We start from the raw sequence: 20,422 nt of genomic DNA, 5'->3' as shown, positions 1-20,422 counted from the left end.
AAACTTCTAGCGGGGTAGTGTTAATTTGAGTCTCTTTGAGATGCAAGAAAAGTTAAGAAAGGAAGAGTGGGGATGATGCAGGATGCATGGAAACCTCGGTGCCTGAGCGACTTGATTTACCCGTACTCGCCCCACAGGGTGCAGTGCACAGTAGATGATGACTTCTTCTGCAAGATCATCCTTGTAGTAAGAGTGACTGTTTCCAGAAAAGATGCTTTCAAATGGGAATATCTCAAAGCTTAACCACTTCAGTATTTTGTGTTCTTCTGGATGTCGAGTCTGGGCATTTCAGGTCTTTTGGAAAATCAAAGCATTCTTACCTATACGTGATGAGGAAGTAAAACTTTCAGACCTGATCCTTTTCTTTTATCGTGGCCAGTGTTGGGCCTTCACAAATTAGACAGTTGCCTGGGACACAGCAAAACACCCTGAGGGTGTCCTGAGATGTCCTCAGGGCTCCTTCCTACCCGGCTAGAACAGACTCGCTCCCTGCCCTCTCCGTCCCCCCCGGAGGTCTGCAGTGCCGACACGGCACGAGCTCTCCCTAGCTGTCACTAAAAAACGAATATCCACCAAGTGTCCAGCTTAAGTCAGAGGAACAGGCACGTTCCCTGTTGCTGTGGGTAAAGGAGTAAGAGGGCAGCGACACGCGCTGCCCACCAGAGTCTTTCACCACTGCCCCCCCCCCCCTCTTCCTTCCCGCTGCCATTCGCCCCATTCTCCGCCTGCCCAGCCCTCCGGCGCTGCCTAATCGCATTGCCGGGGCTGCTGCCAGATCCGCTGGCAGCTGCAGTGCCTTGGCCGGTGTTTTGGGTGAGCGAGCCGAGAGCGCCGAGCCGCAGCAGCAGCGGCGGCAGGAGGAGGAGGAGGAGGGCTGCTGTGTGGCGGAGCAGCAGCAGCGGCAGCAGCAGCACCTTTGACGTGCCCGTTCCCCACGTGACGGCCGCTCCATTGCGGGGAGGGCGCTGAGCTGCCGCCGCTCCATTGCGGGAGGGCGCTGAGCTGCCGCCGCTCCGGCAGAGCAGGGCAGAGCCGCAGCTTCAGCGGCGGCAGCGCCTCCGCCCGCAGTGCGCGTGTGTCTGTGTGATGAGCCATCACCGCGTCCCTCCGCCCGCTGCCGGCTGACACCGACCGCCCTCCGCGGCGAGGAGCCGCGGCCACCGCGCAGTGACCTTGGCGCAGGAGGTAACGGAGCCGGGGGGGCCGCGCTGCCGCCCCTGCGCGCCCCCGCAGCCGCCGGGCGGGCGGTGCCGCTGTCCGCGGTGCTGAAGCGCCGGGCTCCCCCCGCGCTCCCCGCTCCTCCCGGCCATTTGCACCGCGGGGCGGGCGCTGCGGGGCCGGGCGGGGGCTGCGGGCGAGGTGCGGTGAAGCCCACGCGGGGGAGGTCTGGGGGGGGCGGGGGGGGGGGGACAGGGGAGGGCTTTGTAGGTAAGTGTCTGGAGCGGAGCTCAGCCCTCCGCGCTCCCCGCAGCCACCGGTGCGGTCTGTAGATGGAGCACATTCTTACACCTGCGTGCAAAGCTGGAGCTACGGCATGATCCGAGCTCTTGCTTCGTGCGGCTCCCGTGTGAGCGGGGGGGGGGTGGGGTGGGGGGTGGGGAGCGGCGGAGCCGGTGGTTTGCGGTGAATTATGCTGAAAGTCGGTGAAAGCGAACGGAAAGGTTTTCCAGCTCGATTCTTGCTTTCCTGCCCCCCATCAGCTGCTTCCCTCCCCGGCATATGTGTCGGGGCACACACGTGCTGGCGAATTAGCGAGAAGTTTAACGCACCCGGTTTGCTCTTTGTGCGTTCGAGGGTTGTGCAAGTTCGATGTGGCCCGAGCCGTGAGGAGCGGGTGCTGCCGAATACGCTGCGGCCGGCAAAATCCATTCCCCTGAAACTGGTCTGGAAGGTGTGGAGCATCCCTTGGTGCAGCCTGGACAGGGGAGGGAGGAGAGCTCTGTCAGGAGGTGTCTGCTTGAGATGGTGGTTAGTGGTATGTCAGGGAGCAATTCGGAGTGACAATTCATTAAGGTCTAAATTGGATTAACATATTACATTCATTATTTACAGGCAAAAGAGAGTAATGACAGTAAATGGTGAATTAGCAGCTTTGCTCCCATGTAAATATCTGTTGGAGTGAGAGCGTACACCGATTCTGATAAGGCGCTGGTAGAAAGTCGGGTCCATTAATCATCTGGGCAGGAGGGAGACCAGAGGCGATGTCTTACTGAAACCACTTCTGCCTTTTACAGTGCTACAGTCAAAAGCGGATCAGATTTGTGGGACATGGCACAAGGAAATAATTATGGGCAAAGCAGCAACGGGGTGGCTGATGAATCCCCAAACATGCTGGTGTACAGAAAGGTAAGCCTCTGGTATTTTGCAAAAACTGAGAGGGGGCTTCAGGGAACGGTGAAGTCCTGAGCTCTTTTACCTAGCAAGTGAGGCTGTTATTTTTGCTGTTTCTTTCCAATTTCATGCGTAGATGCTGCTGCTGTGCTTTGCGTTGAATGGAGTAGTCTGATTTCAGAACACGGTCACCTGCCACTCATTTGAAGTGTTTTGCGTCTGTTGACATTTGTGCTGCCTAATGCAGTTTAAATGGCATGTGCAAAGTAGATCTGTATCCCAGGTACTGCTAGTGACTCCTGTTTTGAGAAATGGCTGGGTCGGTTGTTTTAAATGGTAAAATACAGACGTATGTCGACTTTGCATCATGTTCAGAAACAGTTGGTTTTCAATTTGAAGTACTTGATGTATTTAATTCACTTTCTGCATTGATACATATGATGTGTGATGGTGGTGATGTGCCAGAGGCTGGACCATGTTTTTAGTTCAGGTGTTTACTTGTAAAATCTATTGGCAAAATGATTTCACATATTTTAAAGCTAAATATAAACTATTTTCTATTACTGTCTCTGGGCAAAGATTTTCAGAGAGCAGGAAAGTCAGAACCATTAACTTATTTCATATGAGGGGAAAACCTGATTAAAGATACTACTTATCTGCAATCACCACAATGTAGGAAAAAAACCACCCACCCAAACACATACACTCCAGAGATTCTCTCTGGGAAGAATTTCTAATGTAGTTTTTCTAATGGCATCAATATACAAATTTCCAGACATTGTACTCCAGTAGTGGGGCTTGTTTAGCCACCGTGCTTTCATTTAAGTGACAGTAAATGCTTGGGGACTCTGAGATGCGTTTACACGTTTATTTTTTTATAAAGCTTTAATTCCATTTATCAAAACAAGATAATAAAATAAATTCTGATAATAATAATAGAGAAAAATAACTTTGCTGTCACAAACCGGAATATGTAATTATGCAGCTACTTGTTCATTCCTAGAACACAGTGCTTTCTAACTTGTTTGTGGTGGTTTTTATCAGGTGAAAAAAAAAATCAATATTTTTACTTTGTTAGAGGCATTGACTTTTCCTTTTGCAAGTTAACTGTAATAGAAAACATCTGAGATATACTCAGTTTAGTCTTTGAGGTGAACTGAGGTATCATCTGTAACTGTGCTAAGTGTTCTTCTCCCAGAAATTAAAAAGTAGTCTCAAATTGAAGTCTGCTTTTTTTCACTTCCTATTTTCAAAGATGTCGCTGATTTCAGTTAGTTGGTTGTATTCGCTATTTTGAAAAATCACGCTTTTTTTACACAAGTGAATGAATTTAGGAACTTAACCTTAGTTATCCATCTATGTAAGAATGCACATCTAGAAAAATACAGGATTACCTTGCCAACAACACCACAAGTGTGTTTCAAAATGCAATTCTATGCATGGATTTATATGTGAAAATTTGTCGCATATTTTAAAAGCAGTATACCAAAGCTTATATTGTTCTTTATAGGTTCTTGATCTTTCTAGACAGAATCTTTCCACATTTGTCATGTACTTCATGCTGAGGAAGAAGTCTTTTCTCAGCTTATTTAGTACACGGAGGGGGAACACAGGAAAACAGTTTCTCTTCTCACGTAGTGACTCTGAGGAACTGGTCAAGCTTGTGACCCATTATATTTGGTGTGACCTCATGCCAGAATTCAGTATTCTCAGCAGCCTCCAGATTGATATGCAACTGCTGAGGCAAGTGACAAGAACCCTGGTGATGCAGGGGAAATCTGAAAATGGGGAGTGGGGACAGGACACACAACCTCAGGGGTGTACTCAGCATATCAAAGCATCAAACACCTTTTCAGTTCTCTGTGAATAGGTGGTAAAAGGGTGATAACAGGTTGTGCCTTCCAGTGCAGCAGTGGTCCTTCCCTTGTTGTCACTAGAGTGCAAGTGGTGCACCGAGTATTAAACTTCCAAAGAACACTGGCCTTCTACAGCATTACCTGCCATATTTATTTTTGTACGTGTCAACTTATTTTTGTAGCACGGTGACCAAAAGATCATTTAAGATTGTGCACACTGCTGTTAGAGTACACAGAGAAAACTAACTTGTCCTTCCTTTGGCAGCAATCAAGGAATAGGCAACAAAATAATAGATAGCTTTTAAAAAGTCACCTGCCTTTTTCTGCAGTATGATATTGCTGTAATCAAATGTTATAAATTCTGTGTCTAGAACATGAGGAGGATGGTTAGGTGGAAATTGTTTCATTTCAGCATATATCATACCTGAATATAATTCTTTAATAACAACAACTAAATGACAGGATTCCTTGTAATACATTTGAAAACACAATACTTCTCTGTCTGTGATTGTGTTGGAAATGAAAGCACTCTGCAGAGTGAACAAAGAGCTAGAGCTGCCAGCTTCATGAAGGAGACTTTTTTTTTTTTTTTTTTTTTTTAACTGAAAAGTATTAATAGTTGTTCGAAAAAAAATAAACATAGAATCCTAGAATAGTTTGGGTTGGAAGGGACCTTAAAGATGATCTAGTTCCAGCCCCACTGCCATGGGCAGGGACCCCTGCCACTAGACCAGGTTGCTCAAAGCCCGTCCAGCCTGGCCTTGGACACTGCCAAGTAATGTACATGTGCTGTTGGCTGCCTTCAGAAGGAAACAGAATTTGAAGTCTTATATTTTAAATAATTTTGCTGAAATCCACCCATGTGGAAATGCCTTCTTCCAGAAGTTTATACAACGTCAACACATGGAATAGCACGTTTTGTGATATGCGTACCTGCAAGGAATAGACAGGACGTCTTACTACTTGTGTTAATGAAGAACTAAAATTTGGCTGTGCAGAGTGAAGACCATTGCTTTGGCTATAAATTCTCCTAGTCTGTCTAACTTTTAGACACAATCTGAACTAAGTATGTTCTAAACTACCTGGAGTTATAGCCCTGGGTTTCCTAAATCCTGGTTCCATCAGGAGTATTTTATAGAAATTTCTATACAGAGTGAAGTTCTGGTGTAGACAAATTCAGTAATTAAGGTTTGAATAATTATAGAATTGCTATTGCACTTTAAGTCTTGACAGAAAAGGTGGTTGTTCTTTTTTCTTAAATATATTTGGTTTGTGGTTAGTTATTTGAAGGGTTGAAGAAAGATGAATTCTCAAATTGTGATCTGGAGTAATACAGTGTAGATAGCCTGTTATTCACAAAGTAGCTTGTGTTCACAGACAAAGAAGGGTTTAACTGCATTTTGCTTTCACATATGAAATGTGGGTTTATTTTTTTTTAAATCGGCATAGGATAATTAAATATTCAATGCATACAAAACTTAGAATTACTTATTTGAATCTGTAATGAAAAAGACAGCGGTGCCAATAAATAGTTACTTATATAGTTTTTACACTGCCTTTTAAGATGCTAGTGTCAGTGTTTCTTATGCTTTGGGGAATACTTTTTATTTTAATAGAACATCAGCTGCGTTATTCTTTTTGGCTATCAGCCTAATTTTAAAGTAATGGCATGTGACATACCGTTGGTACTGACATAACTTAGAAATAAGTCCTGGGTTTTTTTGCTAGTAGCCTGAGGCAAACATGAAAAATGTAAACCCTCTGCTTTTACTTCCTCTCCAATGGAGTCCATTCCAGTCAGCAACTAAGACACTAGAATCCGTAGTATTTTAATATCACAAGCTGCTCATACATTAATCTGGGGTTTCAGCAAAACTAACTTACTGCTGCAAGCTAGGTCTTAAAGAAGAATCTCAAGATGTAATATAAGGTCCATATTGTGCAGCTTCTCTAAGTTTTAGAGCCTGACCTACCTTTTTTTGTTTGTTTGTTTGTTTTTGGTTTTGGTTTTTGTTCCCCAATCTCACACATGGCAGTAATAATTAAAAGAACAAGAATTGTCTTTGAGGAACTTCCATTTCAGACCTATTGCTAGCCTTGCTAAAGCTCTGTTTATCTTTCTGGTCTGTGCTTTGCTTACTTTCTTAGTCAAACATACGCTGCAAGGATTAGGAGTTCTAATTTGTAAGTTTAATGGTTATTGTATTGCTGTCTGAACTAGCTTCATTTGGGAGATGATAGCTTTATTTTGTAGCAACAAGATTAGCCTTGTCTGAATAGTAATATTCTTGTGACTGAGACTTTGATTCTCTACCTTCCTCACTGCCCCCAGTGTTAAAAGCTTTTGGCAAAGCTGATTAGAATTACTGACAGTTGGGGCTTTCAGTGCTGTAATGAAGATAATGAGGTGGTGTGTTCTGGTGACAATTGTTGAAGGTTATATGTGCCAGTACTCCTGTATAGCACGGGCTGAATTTGAAATCTCAAGCTACTTCTTAGTTTACTGTGATCCGAAGTTCTTCATAGAAACTACACCTCCGAAGCACGATACTTAGCGAATGTTGTTGTAAAGGATATTTTACAATTGTGATAGCTGTGCAGTGGCAACATTTGAGGAAACAGTGACCACCATCTTCTACTAACCCTTCTCCTTCTCCTCTGCTTGGACCAGAGGTGACTTCCAGTGTATAGGGTATATGTGCAGAGAATACTGTGTTCTCACGTGGCTTTTAGCAACTGCTCCCTTAAAAAAGATTGTTGGAAGAAAATGATACTGCAGATACGATTTAGAGCCAGTGAGCCTAAGGACAGACTTGGTAGGTGGGATTTTTTGAAGTGCTGTCACTCCCTTTCATAAGGGAAGAATTTGTCTGATACCGTGCATTTCTGAGTATGCCATCACAGCCTGTGGAGGCATCTTGCTCCCAGTATAAACCACTGAGTTTGTTACTTTATTGCAGATTTCAGGGTACTCTCAGGTACTCAGGTACTAGAGAAGTGTTGGGTTTTTTTGATTTTGGTTTTGGCTTGTTTTTTTTTTTTTTTCTTTATGAAATTACAGTATACCTCTACATTATGCAGTTTCTTCTTCCCAGAAGAGGAGTGCTACCGTTGCAAGTCTTGGATGCTGGTCTTGGTTTTCTTCCAACACTTGTCATAATAGAATTGACAGTGAAAGGTCCACATTTGTGGACCTCAGAATTCCAGCTCCAGAATCAATGGAGTTTACCTCCCTATCCAGTGTGAGTGTTATGAGGCTGTCATAGTTCCAGAGTAGTTGGTTGATAGCAAAGTAAGCTATTCATAGGCAATATTTAGAGAGCAGAAACTTAAGACTGAAGCACCGAGTGGTTGCTAGATGCTGGGGAGTACCATTCGTGTGGTGAGACTGTATGTTTCCCTGCACCTCTCGTCCTCGTGTTTTGTATCTCCCCCCTGTGCAGTGATTCACTTTGCTGTGTCCTCTCCTGGAATGGTTATTGTTATTACTAGGTCTAACGTGCATGTTTTGGCATCATTTGTGATAAGAGCAGTGTGAAGTTTTTTGATTGTCTTCACAACTATGCAGAACCACTGAAAATGCCAAGGAAACCTGATTAAAAACATATCTATTTGAGTCTGCAGGTGGCTAGATTTGTGAGAGGGGCACCTGCCCTATGTGTTTGCTTTGGTGATTTCTGCTGGTATTTTCCATCCTTTTCTGTTCTCCTCTTCCTTCCACTAGGTGTAGAAATGTATCAAGTGATACTGCAGAGAGAGGTTTACTGCTGCTTACCATTCCGAGCTGGATGCGCTCGGATCGCTGGCATTACTGTCAAATCCCCAAACCCTGCAGAACTCTGTGCCACCATGTTACTTAATTTCTTCATCCCACGTGTGCCGTTTGAAAACTGTCTGTGCCTGTTTTTATTGTACATTGTCATTTTCAGTTTCTCTGCTTCTTTCCTTTGAAGCAGTCTACATTTGTAGCTATGGAAACAATGATGCTATTGATAGTGACGTTCAATATCGAGTCAGAATTTGTTTTGGACTTTTGAGTTTTGTTTTGTTTTACTTCAGACTTACAATGTTCTTTGTGGACTGCAGGAATTTTTATAGTAACTTCTAGCATAAAATAACAGATTCATGGTAAAGCTTACATGAACTATAATGAGGCCATATTAAATTACTTGCATGTAAATACAACTTGTTAAAATGTGGCTATTTTCTCAATTCAGGAATCACAAAGCAATTGAAGCGTAATTGTAATTTTTTGTATAGGAAGCACTACACCAGCTTCTTCAAATCAGTCTGTAAAAGCTGCTAAAAGAAGAAATTTGGCTTGTGCAGTTCATTTACAAACCTAAATCTGAGATCAAACCTAGAAAGAACAGAATAAAGTCACTAGCAGAATATGTTTAATGTTTTTTTACGTGCTGTAAAACTTTTCTGACAAAGCATTTGGGAAGGTGGAGACTACAGATATATAATAATATAGAGTGTGAACAATAGCTGGTTTTCAGCTATATCTCTAAACAAATAAAGCTTTTACAAAAGAGGTGCATATAATTAATCTCTGGGTTAAATATGAGTAAACTGAGGCATGACAGTGAATATCAGAGCAGTGGAAAAGCTAAAAATCCTCCTTTTGGTAAAGCAGAGCAAACTGTTTTCTACAGAAGACGGAGCCATTAGGGCTGAGTTTGCAAAATACTGCCCAGAATGGATTCTCTTTTTTTTTTTTTTATGGAAACAGATTGCAATAGTAGGGGGAAGAAGCTGGAAATGTAGAAGGATACCTTTTGCCAAGTGTGATCAAGTCAAGAAAAGTCTGGATTTTAACAGTGTTAATAAGAACTTCATAAAAATGAGTAAGGGAAGAAAAGTTTGAGGGTAAGATTAGTAATAGTAGGAAGAGATCGGCTACTTCAGAAAAACATCTTCAGATGAAACTTTGAGATGATGGTGGGGTGAAGGAAAAGTACACATACAATTTTCTGTGGTGAAAGGATCAGTTGCGAATTTTGATTTCTGCTCTTGATTGCCACCAGCTATAAAGAAAAAAGGTTGGAGAGAAAAAGATTGAGCTAGTTATTAAAGTACATGCTAGTTATAAGAGTAACTGGAACGGGTACAGTGGGAATGAGATTGGCTGGGAAGCCACAGGGGACACGAGTCCTTGGAGCTGAACTGTCTGAGAAGCAGAGCTGGGAACTGCGGCCACATCTGGAGAGCGAGGACTGCCTGGGGTTAGTGCAGGAAGGCAGGCTGGCCGAGAAATGGAGCTGTAGGAATGGTGTAGGAGCATCTTGTAAAACTGTCATAACTGTCAGTGAAGCTTTTACTAGATAACCTAAAGACATCGTAACTGACACGGATGGAAGCTTGGCATTTGGACTATTCAGCCTCCTAAAATTTGGAGCCTGTTTTGTGTTCCTCTGTGTGGGGGTGTGTGTGTATATATATATATATATATGTATGTTTGAAAGCTTCCTTGGTCATATACTGTTGTGGATCTCTCTCAATTTGTTTGTAATGGTCTGTATATCTCTGAGGAGACAGCTTTATAGGCTGAGTTTCAGAGGAGCTCCTTTGTCTGTGTAAGTGATCAGGGTGTCAAAAGCCAGAGACAACGTTCTTGCTTTTTCTTACAGTTGTTATCTGCTCTTCCTTCAAATGTACTTCTGGCTAGAAGTTTATTGCTGATGAACAGGAACTGTAGAGATGACCCTGTAATGTATACTTTATCTACATTTTTCCAATGAAGATGCCTGTTTTTCAAGATTTTTAAAATTGTGCTATTACTACTCAATTGAGGACATCTTTGATAGCCATTAAATGAAATTTGAAACATATTAGATCCACAGCGTCATTCAAATGAGAAATCCTTTTGGGGAAGTCTCTAAGAATTTATTATGTAGTATTCATGTCAAAGGTGTGCTGGTTTAATTCTGAAAAACCTTAAGCAAGAGCTGAATAGACCCCAAGGACCATCCACATAGAAATTTACCCATCACAGTGAAATTATAGTTCTCCTGGCACTCTTGTACCATTTTTACTGAATCTGGGTAAAATGGGAATGTTGAAACTGTATTAACTCTTCTGCATCGCTTCTGCTGGAGTTGCGTGATTGTTTTCTCCTTCCTTTGACCTGTGTGGAATCCTATTGGACTAACATGGTGTGAAGTTCTAGGGAGGATGGTGCCACCGAGGAAGTGACAGCACACACAGAGGACCGATCTCCTCACAATGCCATTCAGAGGTACAAGGATTATCTGGCTGAAAGCAAAAATCGTTCCCTATAACACCAAAGGATTTTTTTTCTTTCTGTTCCAGTTATTCTCGGTGACGTAGATGGTTGTATAATGTGAACGTACACGTATGTACGTACATGCATATGCACTTAGTAGCCTAACAAATGGATTGGCAGTTATAAATACCCCCTCGGCACTGCAGAGTCCTGCTGCTGGAGGACAAGCAGCAGCAGTAGGGTGGCTCTGCTTTCGTGGGAGGCTGCGGGGTCAGGACCCTTCCTGGCACGTTGCCTTTGTAGCTGTACGCTTTTGTGACCGTTCCTCATTGTTGATTAAATAGCAATCCACAGTAATAAATAAATAATTTTTTTAAAAAAATATCTACTTACAGCCCCCATGGAATTTGTTTTGGAAAGAGTATTATGCCAGTCAGACCCGCTTTTATTGTAATCTGATTATTGATTCATAACTGATCGTAACTGAGTAAACATGAAAAAAAGGTGTTATTAGAGGGCATTTAAATATGCAATAGTTTTTGACAGTATCTCATGTATATGATGTTACAGTGTTGTGCTTTGCCTTCCACATTGTAAACATGAACTGCACTGAAGTATTTCGAATAGCTGTTATTTAAGTGCCCTGAATTCTGGTGAAATACCACATTATTTCTGATCTACTCTTACGTCAGGATGAATAAGCAGTTTACTGAATGCCTTCTGAAAGAAAGACATATTAGTGCTTCTTAACACCTACACTTCTCTGAACTACAGGCTGTAAGAGGTATTTGTCTTCTGTGAGATAGATTCTGCCCTCAGATGTAGATTCACCAGGACACATACAATTGCATTTGATATAGAGCCAATATCAACAAGAAGAATGGCAAAGCTTAATCAACCTTCAAAATTACACAAAACTTGAGACAGGTGTTTTATGACAAGATTTCTCTTTATGTTGTACACCCTTATCTGTATGGAGGAGGCAAATATAGAACATTGCGTGGCTTTACCACGAAATCCCTGATGTCAGCATGTTTGATGCTGCAGGCGTGTAAGTGTAAGCTGAAGAACAAGTTCAAAATTGTAAAACAGGATGGCTTAGTAGCAAATGGAAAACTTAGTGTATGAATAATGCTGTCTTACAGGGCTTTACTAAGATTTCTGTATGACTTTAGCTGTGTCATCTGTAAAATAGGTGGTCTGGTCACTTAGTGAAATTCTGTGATCTGCTCTTTACCCTGATAAATTTAAGGCACTCTGTACAAAGTATTACATCAGATGGTAAAGTACTACAGTCGTAGGAATGCAGGTTTAAACAGCTAGAATATTATAAATAACAAGAGTTCTACCCAGCTGCTCACAGTATTACTAGCTTTCAATTGTCTCTGTTTTTTTCTAAGAGTTACTAAGCAACGACAAATCTCATTCAAGTCACTAGGAGCTAAAGGTTTTTAGTACCTTTTCATACATCATGTCTATTACGCTGTGGAATCATCACACGACCTGAATGAAATGTTTGGGTTCTGGCTCCTGTGGTCTGGAGGGAACAGCAGTGTCCATGAGAGAAGAGCCAAACTAATTCCCAGTAAAGTTAACGCACTGGTTTGGTTTCCAAGAGAGAGGACAAATGCCTTTGGCTTGGTTAAAACAGGGATAAATGATATTGTGCTTTATCTGTGCCTATTTCTTAAGAACCTGTAGTACGAGAGCAGTACTTTCACTATCAGAAAAATCTTTACAAAGTTTCAGCACGTTCTGTTCCACAGCCAGCTGTTACCTGAAGCACTTGGGTTCATTTATAGTGGAAAAAACCAGCTCTGATCTGGCTTTCTGTTTATCATCACCTCTGCTTCCATAGCATTACTTTTGGATGTTGAAGTTCATGTCCAGATGTTTACTAAAGACACAGTCCTGCTTTTATACTGAGGTATAAAATTATATTTTTTTAACCTGTTTTGAGGTCCTTTCAGAAGAAAAGTGTGTGGCTGTGTTCTGTTTCCATAGTTGTGTTGGTATTTATCTGTAGCAGTCACGCCGTTAACCTTTTAGCAGCAGCTTTGGTCCGTAGTTGGTCAGACAGGCCACAGCCAATACTATTGTCTCTGCATTTTTTTTGTTTTTTGGGTGTTTTTTTTTTTTGTTTTTTTTTTTTTTTTTTGGTTTTTTTTTTTGGTTTTTTTTTTTTTGTTTTTTTTGTTTTTTTTTTTGTTTTTTTTTTTTTTTGTGTCTAGACATGGAGGACTAAGTTTTGGTTCCAGGACACTGGACTTAACAATCTTTTCTACTGTATTACAAAATTTAGGAGCTCTCACCTTAAATGATGGAGGATAAGACATGGTGTACAGGTATTAATGTGTAACCATGGATTGCCTCCAAAGTTTCTACATTTCCTTCCAGCTCACTGATGTCTGTTGTATAAATGAAGATGCAGATGCTGAGATGTCAGTTTATGTTGTCTGAAAGGGTGTTAGCACAGGACTTTGACTTGCCATCCTTTTTTTTTTTTTTTTTTTTCTTCTTCTTTTTTTTTCTTTAATGGTATTGAAGAACTCTACTTCTTGCTTCCCCTTCAAACAGGAATCCTACCCGTTGGATCCTGTGAAATCATTTCTTTAAGTAGACCGTTTTATGGGGTTATTCTTAGTCACTCTCAGCAATATTAAAGGACATGGAGAGTAGGTTCAAGGGTAAAACGCTGCATGTGAGGCACTGAAAGAACGATATTTAGCATCACTTCATTCTGTCACTTGCCATATGGTTGTCTTTGTGTGAGCTGTACCACCGATTGCTCTGTCTGGTGAGTGTGGAAAAATAGGCAGAGTTGAAGGAGACCACCAGGGCTGTGCAGATGCTTCTGGAAATGGTGCCAGAGTTCCACTAGGATGTGCTCTTTCCCGTGGGTTGTGAACAAACACTCCGCAGGGATGCTGAGAGAGAGGGAGGGAGGAATGAGTGCTGGTCTCATGAACAGGATTTTTTCATGCGAAGTGTTGATGTTGGTGCCCTGGTCAAAATGTTGATCAAGTCTTTTAATGGTGGTTTTAATTCATTAATGCTTGTTCTGCAGTTTCCAGAGTGGAAAGTGTCTACTGTCATGGTGTGTTCATCAGCCAGCCTAAATGCTGGTGTTTGTTACCTGCACTTGTGTTACACAAAGGAGGCCGCTGCACTTAGTGCTCTGTTGGCAAACTGAAAAGATAATTTCTGTCCATAAAATTTACAGTCTAATTATAAAATAAGAAGTGATGAAGTGATTTGGGGGGACTATTCAGAAAAGGCTCTGAGACTAGGTAATTTCCATTTTTTCCCCTCGGTGCACGGAACGGTCTTTGCATCACCTTCAGAATAGAATTTCAGGGTCACCAAAATGGAAGTGAAGCTTGCTAGAAATTCAACCATTCACTTGATTTGATCCATGTGTCAGAGTTTTTGTTTTTTGTTATCTTGGCAGGCTTTAGCAAGAAGAAATATGTTTCTGTACGTTCTTGCTTTTCTCCCTTATCCCACCTTTTTGACCTTTTCATGTCATCCATAAAGACAGGGTAAATGGATTTTAGCTGAGTAGTCCACAGTTGACATGACCATATTAGAAACGTTTGATGTGTTGTGTTATTGCATTGTTACCTGTCCTTGGAATGGGCACCTTCTTGAACATTTGAAGCATGTAGTAGATGCAGTTGAAGGGAAAAATGGGAAAATGCGCCCCTCCTCCTCCTCCTTGTAAAAAAAAAAAAACTTCACCAAAACTAGGCTTAATTCTTTCCCATTTGCCTTGTAGAACTAAAGTGAAATTTTACTTTATTTATGTGGCTCTAAGTGCAGGGTAACTGCTGTTCTCACTTGGGTTATTAAGGTTAATTCCTTGAAAAGTAGCATTTCACCAACACAGGAACCATGTGGTACTACAGAAGTTCTTGTGCAATGTGTCCTGCTGGTAGCACGCTAGAGGTGTGAATTCCAGCTTTTTCCCACTGAAGTAGGCTGTATTGTAGAATGAATTAGATGAAACATTATGTTTTGTTTATATTTTCCATTTTCCCTTCAAAGTAAATGTAGCGATGACTTTTGAATGAGTCGCCCTTCTACAAGCTGAATAAGTTTTTGTAATTGACATATCAATTGTAGCATTAGCTATTAATGCAGTGAATGACTTCTGACACATGGGATTAAATGAGATAATAGTCATTAGCCAGTATAACACCTTTTTCCTGAAGGAAGAAATGGATGGTGTCTTGAGGATATAATCTGCATTAGAACACAGTGGGAAAGCAGTGGTGGATAGCAAGTTATGCTGAAATGCAACAGGAGCTGTGATTTTTGCTCATGCTAGGGTGATTTGTGATGAGTGGTCTGTTATATCGCTTCTCATCTGTCAGATCTCCGCTGATTGCCTCCCTTCAGGCCTGAGTGTGATCAGGCAGAGGGAGGCTGAGTGTGAGAGAAGGAAGGTTAAGTCTAGGTTGTGCTGCAGAATGCGTTTGAATAAATCCGTTTGTATCAAGCAAGCTGAAAGGCACACAGGCACTTTGTGCTTAACCCCTTAGGATGTAAATAAGTTAGAGGTAGGTATTATTTTAAATAATACATGAAACAACATTTGTCTTAAAAGTAAACAACCCCTCCCCACTCCTCTGAGCAGGAAAACTGGAACCACAGAAGCTCTTTATTTGTGCAATGCTGTAAAAACTGTAAATTCCTCATGGGTGGAGATTTTTTTTTAGTATTACCAGAGTGTGGCTTGCTTAAGAGCAAGGAGAGTATCCAAAATCAAATTCTGCATTTAGAAAATTGGGCAGTGGGAACATGGATATGAATCATAGTTCTGCTGCCCTGTTTGACAAAACATTAGTAATTTTGTGCCTCTGTTTCCCATTTGTAATTTGGAGGTAATTTGGGTGGATTAGGAAAAGACACTGAGAATAAGGTTAATTACATTTTTGAACAGTGTGTAGTGTAGCGATGGCAGGATTATAATAATGAATGTTGCCTTTTTTTTCTGGTACACCTTTTTTCCCAGTTGTTTTTCACAATTCCTCTGTGATTCATTACAGATCTAGCCTTTGACTTCCTGACTAACAGGTTTTGTATCCCTTTGGAGTGAGGTTTCATCAGCCTGGAGACTCCTGACTCCCAGCGGAGTGTGAAGTGGAGATACAGTGGCTAAATTTCTACTTGGTGTGCTGCTAGTATACTTTTTAAAGTCACTGCTTTTGTTTCTTTACCTGCTTGGAGTTCTTCAGTGAGTGATGACAGAGGGAAAGGAGATGTGCATGACCTACAGTACAGGCCCATCTGTGAAGACCAGATGGCATCTGTAACAATTTTTCCAATGATTTGGTTATTTTCCTTTCCATTTCCTGTAAATTGTCTAGGGGAAACTCATGTGCTGAAACAAGCAACAATAATGGAAGTGCTGACCTTTATTGACAGGATGGCATTTTCTGCTTTCTAACCACCGCAGCCTAATCTTCCTTCCGTAATGCCGATAAATGCTGGGTTTGAAATAATATGTAATTCTATGGAATCCAAACGTGGGGATTTTTCGTGCCACTAATAGAACAGAGGGTGCCTGTAAATGAACTGGTGTGTGGTAGCCACATTTGTGAGATTTTGTTTTCCAGCAGTTTAAAACTAGTCAGAACACTGAAGTGTTGCGGCGAGTGTAACTAAAGGGACATTAATCCACACTGTATTTCCCCCAAACTTTAATTTTTGTAAGAGATATTGTAATTGTGCCTCTCGGCAATATATCCTGTTGTTCACTGTGCTGAAGCAGAAAGTCCAGTCTTTCAATCTGCGTTCATGTGGGCAGCATGAGTGTAGTGTGACTAGTGATGGTCTGAATGAACCGCTGCGGATCCATACACAGTATTCCCGTGGAACATGAGCAGGCCTGCAAAACAACTGGCTGATCGGTTTCTTTTGCTTAGCAGTCATGGTTGCGTGCTGTTTTGTTGTGTTTCTTGTTTTTGTTTTCTTTGGTTGGTTTTTTTTCTGTTTTTCCCCCCCCCCCCCCCACCTCCTAAGGCTGATACCGCACCTGTGCCATCACCAGCATGATGCAATTCCCCAAACCGTGTGTGTGCACGTGTACCATGTTTGCAGCTGGTATTCTAGCTATGACTAAGTTTTCCCACCCAGCTTAAATAGTTCCTTGCTTTATCAGTGTGATCCTCTCCTTTATTATTACTTTTTACATCCATGCATTGAAATGTTTTGCCTTTGAGCAAAGGGAGAGAATCAGGTAGAGGAAGGACTATGCTATTAGAAGTATGTGTTCTCTGTAGAACTGCATCAGCAGGTTTGGGCATTTAATAACTGTTATTACTCAGCTGGGTCATTTTTTTCATGTAATATTTTGTTGAAAAGATTCAAATATGTTCAGATTTCTGACAAGTATTACTTCTGAACTAGCAGCTCCCATGTGTCCCCTCTTAAAACTCTGCAGCATTTCTTTTTTGAAGTCTCTCTTCATTTGCCTCTCCTACTAACAGAACTGTGTGCTCTGGAATGGTTGGCTTTGCTAATGCTGGAAAATATTTTCCTCACTTTGGATTAGTGTCCAATTTCTTTTCCACTTTTCATAAACTTTGATCAAGTAACCTTAGCATGTTACTTCTAAAATCCCTGATACTAGCCCAATTTATTTGTCAGAGTTGTCAGAAATATTTTTCACCTCTCAGCAGCTGTAAGTTTTTTCGATTATAAATGGCAGCTCTGGAGCCGTAACACTAGAATCAATATCACTTTAAATTGTTTTTTTAGAATGTTGCTGTCTGCTAATGAGGTTGAGTCATGGTCCTAGACAGTGGATGATTTTAAGTCTGATGCTTGTTGGGTTTTGTGCTGTTTCTGGCTGTGGCTGAGAGGCGTATGGCAAATTACAGTTTAAGACTGACCAGGCTTTTCCTTCTGCAACCACAAAAAATTTTTATATGTTTATTTTTGCATCTTCAGTTCAATTTTCGCTGCTTCAGTTCAGTATGGAAATATAATAAAAAACTTTTTATTAGACTAATTTTATTGAACTGAAATTTTAGCCAAGTTCCCTGAGCAAGGAACCAAACTAAACAGCCCATGCAGTTTATGTGAACTAAAGAAATGCACCTTATATGCAGAGCCAAGATTTTTTTCTTAGTCTAATTAAAGAATTAGCAATCTAACCAGAGTTGTTATTTGTCCAGTTAGAATACTCCACACAGATACACACTCACATCACTATCTCTAATTATCCAATTATTGCTAATTTCAAATATTAGTATAATTAAAATGATATACACATGCTGTTTAGTATCTATTTCTTCCTCTGGTGTTAGGCTCAACTGCTCTAGGCTCCTTAGGGTCCTAGGGTCAGTAGTGGTAAGTTATCTTCTAGAAGGTTGATGAAGGTTTACATCTACATCCTGAGAGAAAGAGAATTACATTGATATTGAATATTTCTTCCTTATTGCTCTTGGATCTGCATGCATTTATTGTTTTGTGTTTGCTAACACAGTCATCTTTCTTGTTTTTTGTTTGTTGCTCCTAAAATTCTATTTTATCCGAGTTTTGCTACATATGGTATGTTTTACCCAGCTCCCGAGGTTGCATTCCTTTACCAGGAATTTGGCAATATACCATTTGTATTTTTAGCTCTGCAGCCCAGGTAGCATCCTGCACCAGTACTGTCAAAAGTCTCCACTATCGTCTGCTGCTTGAATTTCTGGGGGCTTGTTAAAGATCCCTATTTTTCTTCAACAGCCTTCAGACTTCTTTAACATATCTAATATTTTATTAGCAAGTTCTTATCACCTTGTATTAGGGTCATCGAATTGCTCACTGTACAGAAACAGTGATCCATTAGAAAATCTACTGTCTGCATACACAACATACAAACATAGATACAATGTTTTGGTAATTACTTGCTGTTAATTTTGCTGGTATGTTACCAAAATTGCCTTATAAAAGTTTTCACAGTAAAAGTCAAATTAGTCTGGTTGTAGATATGAAGGACTGATTTTTGCCTTTTCTAAAGTAACGAGACAGCCACAAGATTTGTCTTATAAATCTTACGTAGTCTACAAGCTGTGGACCACCACATACCAGGAAACCAGAGGTAAATATAACAGGTCAAATCTGCTGCGGAAGAAATTCTGTCCATGGCCATTGTCCGAAAATAGTCACTTGGGCAGACTGGGACCGTTAGTGAGTGTAATCTAAGAGGCCCCATTAAAAACCATGACCTTTAGCAAACAAGTGATGATTACGCCTGTCTTCCACTCAAGTCTTACAACTGATGCCTGACTCTGCAGCAGTTTGAACTTTGCAATCATCTTAAATGAATGCAGGTGAAAGACCTTATTAAATAAAAGGCACAAGCAAAATGATTTTGGACATAATTTGAACATCCTCTTGGATTAATGACATCTACAGTATTAATCAGAGACCCTGCAAATCACAGTTGTTGATGCCCGGAATAGTTGAAGCATCTCAGCTGTCGGTGTTGATGCTCTTGAATTGCAATGTATGTGAAAGGCAGTTTATTTTGCACATAATTCTTCTTGTGTTTCCAAGTGCAGTCCATCATCACTGACTATTTTTAAAAAAGGCCAAGAATTCCAATTCCATTGTGAGGGTGCAGAAATATACATAGTTTTTTATATTAATCAAGCAGTATTGCTGTGAAAGCTACAACTCAGTAAATCAGCTAACAATTGCAAGTGATATTTATAGAAGTTCTGCTGGAACCAAATATCTTTTAACCACTGCAATCAATGACTTCTGTTTGTTACTTTTTAGGCAATAGAAACGGAAACCCTAAACAAGAAAAGCTCTTATCATTTTATTTTAATAATAATCTACAAGGACCTTTTTCAGGTTTGGCTATTCATATTTTTTCATATCTTGAAGTGCTCACCAGGCTTTGTAGTTCAGATGAACACAGTATTTGATTGTCTGTGCTTCGCTAAGAAGGCAAGGGAAAATGCTTTTTATCTCGCAGCCTGACAAATTGATTTTTTTTTCCCCCTCCAGAGTAGTATTAGATCTTAAAACTTAAAAGTGGTGTGGTAATGGCCCAGATCTATTTCCATTCACTGTTCCTCAAATGGAATTTGCAGTTTCTGAATTTTGTCTTTTTTGGAATCTTTTTGAAAGGAAGGAGACTTTTTGTAATACACACAAAGACAAGGAGAACATCTGATACATTATTTCATGACTACCTGCAACCGTACTTCCTCAAAAGAGGTGCGTTTGTTTTCTTTTCCTTTTGAAGTACTTTTAATTCCAGTTTTAAAATTGAGTTGCAATATTACACAAAGTTTTAAAATGGTTTCTATTACTTTAGTACATCTTTTTTTTTTTTTTAAATATTTTTTTAAAATTGATTTAGAGGAGCCATGTAGGTGATTGAAAACTAAGCTGTAGAGCCTTGATTTTCCTTTGAAATACATGCTCAAATGTGGTTCTCATCAGTGTAGATGTGATGTGATTTTTACAAGCACTAAGCTGGTGGATGAATGGATGGACATCCATACGCAAGCTAAAGCATGTCAAACAGCATGAAAAAGAAATTATTTGGCAATATTATCATATTATTTTATTATGTGAAATTATCTTGCTGGAGAGGAACATGTTCAGGGAAATAAATTACCAAAAGAGCTTTTGGCTTTTGTTACACAGATTTAAGGGATCAAATACATGAACTGGTTGTTATTCTTATTTGCAGTTGCCATAAAGAACTTGACTGTTGTTCTGTTTGGGAGGGTCTTCACCTTCCAAATTCTATTCTTTCTCATCTGACTCTGTATAACCATTTGCAATCACCCTTTCAATTCTTGGTCATCATAAGCCTGATGTTGTAAGTATTACCTGTAGGTACTTGCTGGAACAAGCATTCCTGGGATTCTGGTGACTGGTCACAGTAAACACAGGCTAGTGTATGCTTGAAAGAGATCTACTATTCAAAAGTATCCCAGTTGCAGAATAAAATAAAAAAACTTTAATAATTAAATAATGGCAGCTCAAA

The 20,422-nt window shown here is 40.6% G+C and overlaps 1 protein-coding gene across 6 annotated transcripts in view; it reads left to right on the top strand.

Annotated features, from left to right (window-relative positions):
* Window positions 1-825: 825 nt before the first annotated feature.
* The window catches only part of RGS7 (regulator of G protein signaling 7), a 236,338-nt gene continuing 216,741 nt past the window's right edge, over window positions 826-20,422 (top strand). For 4 of the 6 annotated variants that reach the window (XM_040599084.1, XM_040599088.1, XM_040599086.1 and 1 more), the window contains exons 1-2: window positions 826-1,185; window positions 2,235-2,346. In XM_040599084.1, the coding sequence (XP_040455018.1) occupies window positions 2,269-2,346 (78 nt within the window). In that variant the 5' untranslated portion in view covers window positions 826-1,185; window positions 2,235-2,268. Of the gene's footprint in view, window positions 1,186-1,256; window positions 1,360-2,234; window positions 2,347-20,422 lie in introns of those variants that run through there. The other 2 variants (XM_040599089.1, XM_040599085.1) reach the window with 2 other exon arrangements.

This window comes from Falco naumanni, chromosome 6 (assembly GCF_017639655.2).
Source record: "Falco naumanni isolate bFalNau1 chromosome 6, bFalNau1.pat, whole genome shotgun sequence".
NCBI classification, from domain to species: domain Eukaryota; kingdom Metazoa; phylum Chordata; class Aves; order Falconiformes; family Falconidae; genus Falco; species Falco naumanni.
Note: the sequence above shows the minus strand (reverse complement) of the source record. Positions and strands in the feature narration are given on the sequence as shown.